Source organism: Pecten maximus, chromosome 18 (assembly GCF_902652985.1).
Source record: "Pecten maximus chromosome 18, xPecMax1.1, whole genome shotgun sequence".
In the NCBI taxonomy this organism is placed as follows: domain Eukaryota; kingdom Metazoa; phylum Mollusca; class Bivalvia; order Pectinida; family Pectinidae; genus Pecten; species Pecten maximus.
In genome coordinates, this window is record NC_047032.1 from 4,092,122 (window position 1) to 4,104,355 (window position 12,234).

Below are 12,234 nucleotides of genomic sequence, written 5' to 3' on the forward strand. Positions count from 1 at the left end.
TGTTAGACCACTTGGACAGAATTAAAATTCCAAGCCCTTCTGTTGAATTTACCAGCAATTAGTAATACACAGTATATAACTATATCTCATTCTACCTCAATAAGCCGTGTTATTCCACTCTCAAGCCATTGTATAAATGTGCCAATTATTGGATAAATATATTTCTACCACAATACCCCGTGTTATTCAACTCTCAGACCATCAGTTAATCATTACAGCTGTTGATTAACAATCTGTTTATACCACACGTGGTATAAACTATGTACGCATTTTGATTGGCTAACACGGTGAACTTTGACCCAAGCTGCAATTGTTATTGACGTCATCAATAATCTAATGACGTCACATCACCGGGTCCCGGACGTCACCGGTACACTTTATTTGCATACGCGAAATTATACTTGGCCACGTTTCCCTTTGATTCAAGCCGATATTATTGTGGTAGAAACAGGTCACACGACTCGAAATTGTTGGATATGGAATTTATTTCACACTCGTAAGTTATTTTTTAAAAGTTGCAAAAAAACTCGCTAAAGCTCGTGTCTTTTGTAACTTTTAAAAAATAACTTACTCGTGTGAAATAAATTCCATATCCAACAACCACTCGTTGTGTAACCTCTATATCATATACAACTAGTAGTTTATGACCTTCCAGTCTTTTGATTGGTCAATAATTCGAACTTTGACCCAAGCTGCAATTTTTAATGACGTCATCAATAATCGAATGAGGTCACATCACCTGGTCCCAGCATCACCGGTACACTTTATTTGTATATGTGAAATTATATTTGGCAATGTTTCCCTTTGATTCAAGCTGATATTATTGTGGTAGAAACAGGTCACACGGCTCGTGATTGTTGGATATGGAATTTATTTAACACTTTAAGTTTTTTTTTAAAGTTGCAAAAGACACTCGTTAAAGCTCCTCGGGTCTTTTGTAACTTTTAAAAAATAACTTACTTGTATGAAACAAATTCCATATCCAACAATTACTCGTTGTGTAACCTCTAATCCTCCATCTTTGTGTGATACTAACAATGCCACAGCAGGAACATTTACAGGTGACTTCATTGTGTTGACCCTAAATAGCCGACCCGAAAAGCAATTCGAAGGCAACCTATCTTTTTTGGCCAATCAGAGTGACTGATACAACAGAACTCATGGTAGATTATTTGTAAATGTTATCAAGTTAACAGACTTTAGAGAGCGCTGGGCACTAGCTCTAGTCAGGGGGTGGTGGGGTAGATATCGTAACAGATAAACGGCTCTAGTCAGGGGGTGGTGGGGTAGATATCGTAACAGATAAACAGAATAGCTCTAGTCAGGGGGTGGTGGGGCAGATATCGTAACAGATAAACGGCTCTAGTCAGGGGGTGGTGGGGTAGATATCGTAACAGATAAACGGCTCTAGTCAGGGGGTGGTGGGGTAGATATCGTAACAGATAAACGGCTCTAGTCACGATGTGTTGGGGCAGATATCGTAACAGATAAACGGCTCTAGTCACGATGTGTTGGGGCAGATATCGTAACAGATAAACGGCTCTAGTCAGGGGGTGTTGGGGCAGATATCGTAACATATAAACAGAATAGCTCTAGTCAGGGGGTGTTGGGGCAGATATCGTAACAGATAAACGGCTCTAGTCAGGGGGTGTTGGGGTAGATATCGTAACAGATAAACGGCTCTAGTCACAGGGTGTTGGGGTAGATATCGTAACAGATAAACGGCTCTAGTCAGGGGGTGGTGGGGCAGATATCGTAACAGATAAACTGCTCTAGTCAGGGGGTGTTGGGGCAGATATCGTAACAGATAAACGGCTCTAGTCAGGGGGTGTTGGGGCAGATATCGTAACAGATAAACGGCTCTAGTCAGGGGGTGGTGGGGCAGATATCGTAACAGATAAACGGCTCTAGTCAGGGGGTGGTGGGGCAGATATCGTAACAGATAAACTGCTCTAGTCAGGGGGTGTTGGGGTAGATATCGTAACAGATAAACAGAATAGCTCTAGTCAGGGGGTGGTGGGGCAGATATCGTAACAGATAAACGGCTCTAGTCAGGGGGTGGTGGGGTAGATATCGTAACAGATAAACGGCTCTAGTCAGGGGGTGGTGGGGTAGATATCGTAACAGATAAACGGCTCTAGTCAGGGGGTGGTGGGGTAGATATCGTAACAGATAAACGGCTCTAGTCAGGGGGTGGTGGGGTAGATATCGTAACAGATAAACGGCTCTAGTCAGGGGGTGGTGGGGTAGATATCGTAACAGATGAACAGTATAGCTCTAGTCACGGTGTGTTGGGGTAGATATCGTAACAGATGAATGGAATAGCTCTAGTCACGGTGTGTTGGGGCAGATATCGTAACAGATAAAAGGAATAGCTCTAGTCACGGTGTGTTGGGGCAGATATCGTAACAGATAAATGGAATAGCTACAGTCACGGTGTGTTGGGGCAGATATCGTAACAGATGAACGGAATGGCTACAGTCGCGGTGTGTTGGGGCAGATATCGTAACAGATGAACGGAATAGCTCTAGTCACGATGTGTTGGGGCAGACATCGTAACAGATGAACGCAATAGCTCTAGTCACGGGGTGTTGGGGTAGATATCGTAACAGATGAATGGAATAGCTACAGTCACGGTGTGTTGGGGCAGATATCGTAACAGATGAACGGAATAGCTCTAGTCAGGGGGTGGTGGGGTAGATATCGTAACAGATGAACGGAATAGTTCTAGTCACAGTGTGTTGGGGCAGACATCGTAACAGATAAATGGAATAGCTCTAGTCACGGTGTGGTGGGGCAGATAACGTATCAAATGAACGGAATGTAGAGCCTGGGCATTAGCTAGAGTCACGGGGGGCAGGGCCAAATATTGTAACAGGTATGTGAACGGACATACAAACCTAGATTTTGGACATACTGAAACTGTCCCGACCTCAGATCATCTGTTGTTTGCTCTAAAATCAGTTCCTCTTCCTTTTCTGTCATTTCATCCTTCTGTCTCGTTGACCCAGTTTTTGACGGAATCTTTCCTTTAGGTTTTCTTTTTTTCTGGACAAATAGTAGAATGCACACCATTAAAGCCATATACTATTTACAAGAATAGACTTTTATGTTTACAGGAACAGACTATAATGTTTACAGGAACAGACTATTATGTTTACAGGAACAGACTATTATGTTTACAGAAACAGACTATAATGTTTACAGGAACAGACTATAATGTTTACAGGAACAGACTATTATGTTTACAGAAACAGACTATTATGTTTACAGAAACAGACTATAATGTTTACAGGAACAGACTATCATGTTTACAGGAACAGACTATTATGTTTACAGAAACAGACTATTATGTTTACAGAAACAGACTATAATGTTTACAGGAACAGACTATTATGTTTACAGAAACAGACTATAATGTTTACAGGAACAGACTATAATATTTACAGGAACAGACTATCATGTTTACAGTAATAGACTATAATGTTTACAGGAACGGACTATAATATTTACAGGAACAGACTACCATGTTTACAGGAACAGACCATTATGTTTACAGGAACAGACTATAATGTTTACAGGAACAGACTATAATGTTTACAGGAACAGACTATAATATTTACAGGAACAGACTATCATGTTTACAGGAACAGACTATAATGTTTACAGGAACGGACTATAATATTTACAGGAACAGACTACCATGTTTACAGGAACAGACCATTATGTTTACAGGAACAGACTATAATGTTTACAGGAACAGACTATAATGTTTACAGGAACAGACCATTATGTTTACAGGAACAGACTATAATGTTTACAGGATCAGACCATTATGTTTACAGGAACAGACTATAATATTTACAGGAACAGACTATAATGTTTACAGGAACAGACTATAATGTTTACAGGAACAGACTTTAATATTTACAGGAACAGACTATAATGTTTACAGGAACGGACCATTATGTTTACAGGAACAGACTATAATGTTTACAGGAACAGACTATCATGTTTACAGGAACAGACTATCATGTTTACAGGAACAGACTATCATGTTTACAGGAACAGACTATCATGTTTACAGGAACAGACTATCATGTTTACAGGAACGGACCATTATGTTTACAGGAACAGACTATAATGTTTACAGGAACAGACTTTAATGTTTACAGGAACAGACTATCATGTTTACAGGAACAGACTATCATGTTTACAGGAACAGACTATCATGTTTACAGGAACAGACTATCATGTTTACAGGAATACATTTACTCCAACGTTTAACTGATGGTATAAACAATGATGGTCCGCCTAGCTTTACTTTTATGATTATAATAATACTGTCTATTTATTCCACCTAGGTTAGTTTTCATATCAAGTCAGATTAATTACATCACCTCAGTTATCTCGGTTAATTTTCATATCAAGTCAGATTAATTACATCACCTAGGATGAATGTTATATCTAGTCAGATTTATTACATCACCTTGATTAATTTTCATATCCAGTCAGATTTATTACATCACCTCGGTTAACTTTTACATGTATATCCAGTCAGATTAATTACATCACCTTGGTTAATTTTCATATCCAGTCAGATTTATTACATCACCTCGGTTAATTTTCATATCCAGTCAGATTTATTACATCACCTTGGTTAATTTTCATATCCAGTCAGATTTATTACATCACCTCGTCTCATCCTTCTGACATTATATCCAGTCAGATTAATTACATTAACTCGGCTAACTTTATAATATCTAGTCAGATTTATTACATTAACTTGATTGGCTAACTATTACATACAGTCAGATTAATTACATCACCTCGGTTACATCGATTAACTTTTATATCAAGTCAGATTAATTACATCACCTAGGATGAATGTTTAATCCAGTCAGATTAATTACATTAACTCGGCTAACTATTATATACAGTCAGATTAATTACACTAATTTCATTTAATTGTGTTTGATTACTTTTGTTGTCATAAATTAATTAATTTTGATATAAACACAATAAACATCCATCCTACCTCTAACATCCTCTCCAACTGTTTCTGAAGACTTGTAAAACACAGGAAATGTTCCTGTCCAATGACAGCGGACACGAGACCTGTCGTTATGGTGGCAGAAAGTGCGGGGATCCGTGATAACCCATTAGAGTTTTTGTACCATTCTAGGACCATGTCAACCGTGACACTACACGGGTGGAGGAGTGTGCGTGAGTGTTTCTTATAAACAGTCTTCACTTTTAAATCCTTCAGCTGTAAATACGCTTCCACACTCTCCAGACATCCTGAAACCAAACATTTATTTCAAATTATATTCAGATGGATATTTTTGAAAATTATAATTTCTTTTTATGCATGACACAGGATCAGATAGAGGAACAATATTATGTGTTTAGTAGATTACCTGTGATATTTACCTACAATATTATGTGTTTATATAGCAGATTACCTGTGATATTTACCTACAATATTATGTTAGATATTTACCTACAATATTATGTGTTTAGTAGATTACCTTTGATATTTACCTACAATATCATGTGTTTAGTAGATTACCTGTGATATTTACCTACAATATTATGTGTTTAGTTGATTACCTGTGATATTTACCTACAAAATCATGTGTTTAGTAGATTACCTTTGATATTTACCTACAATATCATGTGTTTAGTAGATTACCTGTGATATTTACCTACAATATCATGTGTTTATATAGTAGATTACCTGTGATATTTACCTACAATATCATGTGTTTAGTAGATTACCTGTGATATTTACCTACAATATTATGTGTTTATATAGTAGATTACCTGTGATATTTATCTACAACATTATGTGTTTATATAATAGATTACCTGTGATATTTACCTACAATATCATGTGTTTAGTAGATTACCTGTAATATTTACCTACAATATTATGTGTTTAGTAGATTACCTGTGATATTTACCTACAATATTATGGGTGTATATCGTAGATTACCTGTGATATTTACCTACAATATCATGTGTTTAGTAGATTACCTGTGATATCTACCTACAATATCATGTGTTTAGTAGATTACCTGTGATATTTACCTACAATATTATGTGTTTATATAATAGATTACCTGTGATATTTACCTACAATATTATGTGTTTAGTAGATTACCTGTGATATTTACCTACAATATTATGTGTTTATATAGAAGATTACCTGTGATATTTACCTATATTTACATGTAGTTAGCTAGTTACCTGTATTGAGCTGGTCCAGACCTATCTCCAGCCTCACTCCATCTACAAAGCCTGTTATTCCAGAATTACAGAAATCTGATCCAGTTTCCATGGTGATTACTATCTGGTCTGTCTGTAGTTGTAACCTTTCCAGCTTAGACAGCCCCACTGAAACACATGAAGGGAAACAAAATATCAAGCTGGACAAAACCACTTTAAACAAGATGAAATTATTAAAAAGTAGTTATTATACGAAAACTGTTCACAACTTGATTTATATCCAACAATTACGAAACAATATCAACTTAAAGCATGTTATCATGATCTGGGAATCAAACTCTTAGCACTGCACAACCTAACCATCCCCAGCACTGATCAGATTATACAACACAGAGACACAACACGGAGACACAACACAGAGACACAACAAGGGGACACAACATGGAGACACAACACGGAGACACAACACGGAGACACAACACAGAAACACAAGGAGACACAACACAAAGACACAACACGGAGACACAACACACAGAGACAACACACAGAGACACAACACAGAGACACAAGGAGACACAACACAGAGACACAACACAGAGACACAACACAGAGACAACATAGAGACACAACACAGAGACACAAGGAGACACAACACAGAGACACAACACAGACAACACAGAGACACAACATGGAGACACAACACAGAGACACAACACGGAGACACAACACAGACACAACACGGAGACACAACATGGAGACACAACACGGAGACACAACATGGAGACACAACACAGAGATAACACAGAGACAACACAGAGACACAACAAGGAGACACAACACAGAGACACAACACAGAGACACAACACGGGGACACAACACGGAGACACAACACAGAGACACAACACAGAGACAACATGGAGACACAACACAGAGACACAAGGAGACACAACACAGAGACACAACACAGACAACACAGAGACACAACATGGAGACACAACACAGAGACACAACACGGAGACACAACACAGACACAACACGGAGACACAACATGGAGACACAACACGGAGACACAACATGGAGACACAACACAGAGATAACACAGAGACAACACAGAGACACAACAAGGAGACACAACACAGAGACACAACACAGAGACACAACACGGGGACACAACACGGAGACACAACACAGAGACACAACAAGGAGACACAACACGGAGACACAACATGGAGACACAACACGGAGACACAACATGGAGACAACACAGATAGACAACACAGAGAGACAACACAGAGACACAACATGGAGACAACACAGACTCAAAATAGAGATACATGTGTCACAGAAGCAACCCAGACAACACAGAGACAACACAGAGACACGAAACAGACACAACACACAGACACAACAGGGAGACAACACAGAGACAACACAAAGACACAACACAGAGACAACACTGAGACACAATGAACCAGCCATTCCTGCCCCCAGGGACACCTACTAACCTAGACCAAGAGACTTTGATAAATATACCTACTAACCTAGACCAAGAGACTTTGATAAATATACCTACTAACCTAGACCAAGAGACTTTGATAAATATACCTACTAACCTAGACCAAGAGACTTTGATAAACATACCTACTAACCTAGACCAAGAGACTTTGATAAACATACCTACTAACCTAGACCAAGAGACTTTGATAAATATACCTACTAACCTAGACCAAGAGACTTTGATAAATATACCTACTAACCTAGACCAAGAGACTTTGATAAATATACCTACTAACCTAGACAAAGAGACTTTGGTAAATATACCTACTAACCTAGACCAAGAGACTGATAAATATACCTACCAACCTAGACCAAGAGACTTTGATAAATATACCTACTAACCTAGACCAAGAGACTTTGATAAATATACCTACTAACCTAGACCAAGAGACTGATAAATATACCTACCAACCTAGACCAAGAGACTTTGATAAACATACCTTTATTCACACGGAAGAAAGACTACACAAGACCCTCTCGGTCTCACCTATAATATAACTTGATACAGGGAGTAGACTTTGAAGGAAGACTTATCCCATTTGCCTTTTAAAGTTGAATTATTATATATAAACACTGATACCCCCCCTTTTTTTTTTGTTATACAGATATTTTATTCCCCTAGCATTATCAATATATATATATATACCTATAGCTTTGCCATTGATATATAATATATATATATACCTATAGCTTTGCCATTGATATATAATATATACCTATAGCTTTGCCATTGATATATGATATATATATATAACTACCATAGTGATTGCCAGGGTTGATCAACCCCTGAACAATATTGTGTCCTCACGCAGGAAGGCTTGCTCACTGCACACAATTTAATAACACTTACTTCAGATTGATAAAACAACACAGTACATCTATAAGTAATATGCCTAGTTTATAATTGTCATCGGTTAAAGTTATGTAAATTGTGGCTCCAAGGCATGATATTTAAAATACTGAGATACAATTAATTATTGAAACCACTAAAATTGATTTATCTTACCCTGAATGAGGTCTAGTTGTCGACCTTGGAGTTTGGACTTAGGTGTTTTGTCCTGAGCCTCTGTCTCCTGATCTTGTGTTTTGTTTGTTGGAATCAAGTCAGTGATGAACTGTTCTAGCTGTCCAAGTTTTTCCTCACTCAGATTCACCTTCAAAGGTCGCTCCACCTTCAAGTTGACGCATGCTGACAACGACAGTAAGAAACATGGATTGTGAGGCAAAGGTCACGACCTTGTACGTCGGATTGATGTCAGAATGTGAGGCACTGACAAGGTCGCGACCTTGTACGTCAGACTGATGTCAGAATGTGAGGCACTGACAAGGTCGCGACCTTGAACGTCAGACTGCTGTCAGAATGTGAGGCAGACTGACAAAGGTCACGACCTTGTATGTAGGACTGATGTCAGAATGTGAGGCAGACTGACAAAGGTCACGACCTTGTACGTAGGACTGATGTCAGAATGTAAGGCAGACTGACAAAGGTCACGACCTTGTACGTAGGACTGATGTCAGAATGTGAGGCAGACTGACAAAGGTCACGACTTTGTACATCAGACTGATGTCAGAATGTGAGACACTGAAAAAGGTCACGACCTTGTACGTAGAACTGATGTCAGAAAGTGACACAGACTGACAAAGGTCACAACCCTGTACGTCAGACTGATGTCAGAATGTGAGGCACTGACAAAGGTCGCGACCTTGTACGTAGGACTGATGTCAGAAAGTGAGACAGACTGACAAAGGTCGCGACCTGGTACGTCGGACTGATGTCAGAAAGTGAGACAGACTGACAAAGGTCACGACCCTGTAGGTCGGACTGATGTCAGAATGTGAGGCACTGACAAAGGTTGCGACCTGGTACGTCGGACTGATGTCAGAAAGTGAGACAGACTGAAAAATATCACGACCTTGTACGTCGGACTGATGTCATTATAATTACAAACGTTCATGGATTATCATTTTAGATAATAACTTACTTACCTTAGGATATAGTCAATCATTGTAATGATGGAATCATTCAGAGTTATCTCACGAAAACCAAGTAGGACAACAGATGACATAGGATAAAATGTGTCCTTGAGTAGACTTACACATGCCCTTGAGTACACTAACCTGTGTCCTTGAGTACACTAACCTGTGTCCTTGAGTACACTAACCTGTGTCCTTGAGTACACTAACCTGTGTCCTTGAGTACACTAACCTGTGTCCTTGAGTACACTAACCTGTGTCCTTGAGTACACTAACCTGTGTCCTTGAGTACACTAACCCGTGTGAGTACACTAACCTGTGTCCTTGAGTATACTAACCTGTGTCCTTGAGTACACTAACACATGTCCTTGAGTACACTAACCTGTGTCCTTGAGGAAGTTATTAACTCTGAGGGTGTACAGGCTGGGGGGAATCCCAGTTTTAGGGTGGGGCTTCCCCGACCGAGTCTCTATCCAGTACAGTTGGTAGTCTGAACAGTCGGGAATAATCTTCTTATCATCTGGAACAAGCAAATAGAACCCAGCTACAGTGAGTGTTCAATTGTTAGACATTGTATCAATACATGTATTAGTGTTACTCCCACCAAGAATGATCATTTAACAATTCATAATGATGATTAATCAGGACATAACCTAACAATTATTATGAACAATATGTCATACAGTGAGAATTCTGACTTCACATTAACCATTATTGTATTTCTGTGGCTGTATCAGTATAATTGTGATCTGATTGACCTTATCTTAAGTGCCCTAGCTAGGGGCACATTAATGCAAACACTGTTAGTATTTAAATTCATGACAAACTGGATCTTTTCAGAGGAGATACTGAACAGTTTTTGTTGGAAGATATGAAACCATTTGTATGGATATAAAACTCAATTCTGCAACAAGCGTGCTGGGTACTACATGTCCCCTACGTATATACCAGCCCTCGCCAAAAATAGTAACAGCGACCTTGACCTTGACCCAAAACCCTGAAACTCGAACTTGATCTGTAGCTACTCATACTGAAGTTATATATATACATACCAACTTTCACTAATTAACATACCTTGAAGCATGACTGGCGCTATCTGATGATACATACCTACTTCAATGAAAGTTGTCCCCGGCCCCTTGATGAGGACATCATAGCAGGACATTTCAAACGTCTGTTCCTCAGGCTGACACTTCAGTACAGTATGGGGCTGGGAAAAGTACAGGTACAAAAATGGCTGAATCACACAGCTGCCGGACTTAATCACCTTCTCGGTCTCCGACTTCATGTCATGAATATTCAAAAATGAGTACGAAGGTCTGTTTCTCTCAGATTGCTGGCATTTCTCTGAATCCCCTTTGTCTTTACTGCCATGGAAATCCTCCTCCAGAATCTTGTGTGTGTACATGGTGCAAGAAATACGACCTGCAGTTAACAGGAGGTCAAACGGGGTCATGAACTTTGGACTCTGAACTAAGGTTGTCATATGATGAGTGGGAACGGGAGGAACAGCTTTCTTAAAGGTCAAGGCTGAACACTCACTCCCAATGCCACTGTCAGAAGTCATGTGATCTAATTTGGTCTCTTCCACCTGGTCTATTTCTTCATCTGACCTTTGAACCTTTGTTGGCAGTAACAATGCTTTTGATTGGCTGATCCAGCGTTCCATAAGATGGATTTGATTGGTGCTGATAAAGACATCTATGTCACTAGAGGCATTGAGTTCAATGGTGTGTCCACATACTAAAATCTGAAATAGCAAAAAAAATTTACAATATTGCTGATGGCAACCCTGTCCAGTTAGGTGATAAAGAGAAAATAAGAGTATCTAAGTGGAACCGATGGATGCACCCCGATAACAACTTTATTGGAGGGTTTTCTGTCTGTAAATTTGGTATTTGGTCATTTTACTGACACATATAACTGTAATCGGAATGCCATGGCCATTCATATAGGTATATTTACATTTGCTCTGCATTTCCCCATTGACACAATAATAAGAGGCAGTTGCCACCATACGCCTATAACACCCAGTGCCTCAGGCTATAACACCCAGTGGGTCATTTGACATTAAAAAAAGGCGGGATTTTTTTTTGTTGGTTTAGTTTTTAACAAAGTTGACGAAAATGGTAAGACAATGTAAATATATATATTGAACAGTGGTTTTAATGTTGTTATAGTCGATATGGCAGCAAGATGTATGTCGGGAAAATGTAGCATGGAAACTCTAACGGGTTCCCATGCCATTTGCCTACCATACATCTTGCTGCCATATCGACTATAACAACATTTAAACCACTGTTCATTGCTTAAAGTGGTGTAATGAGGGAATGAAATAAAGGAAAGCAGGTAGTATGTAATGGCAGGAAAGAGGAATTCAGTAATTTTGCATTCCTGGATGATAACTGAAGATGATGATGTTATTTTTAGGAATGTCAGGTGGGATTAACAGGATTAACTGATTGGACTTCC

At 39.1% G+C, this 12,234-nt stretch overlaps 1 protein-coding gene across 2 annotated transcripts in view; it reads right to left on the bottom strand.

Moving 5' to 3' along the window:
* LOC117316171 (vacuolar protein sorting-associated protein 13B-like) overlaps positions 1 to 12,234 on the bottom strand; it is a 119,777-nt gene that overhangs the window by 66,907 nt on the left and 40,636 nt on the right. For both annotated transcript variants that reach the window (XM_033870681.1, XM_033870680.1), the window contains exons 22-27: positions 10,873 to 11,512; positions 10,145 to 10,282; positions 8,795 to 8,977; positions 6,253 to 6,399; positions 5,039 to 5,301; positions 2,901 to 3,048 (exon numbers count right to left, since the gene is read on the bottom strand). In XM_033870681.1, coding sequence (XP_033726572.1) covers positions 2,901 to 3,048; positions 5,039 to 5,301; positions 6,253 to 6,399; positions 8,795 to 8,977; positions 10,145 to 10,282; positions 10,873 to 11,512 — 1,519 coding nt within the window. The remainder of the gene's footprint in view (positions 1 to 2,900; positions 3,049 to 5,038; positions 5,302 to 6,252; positions 6,400 to 8,794; positions 8,978 to 10,144; positions 10,283 to 10,872; positions 11,513 to 12,234) is intronic.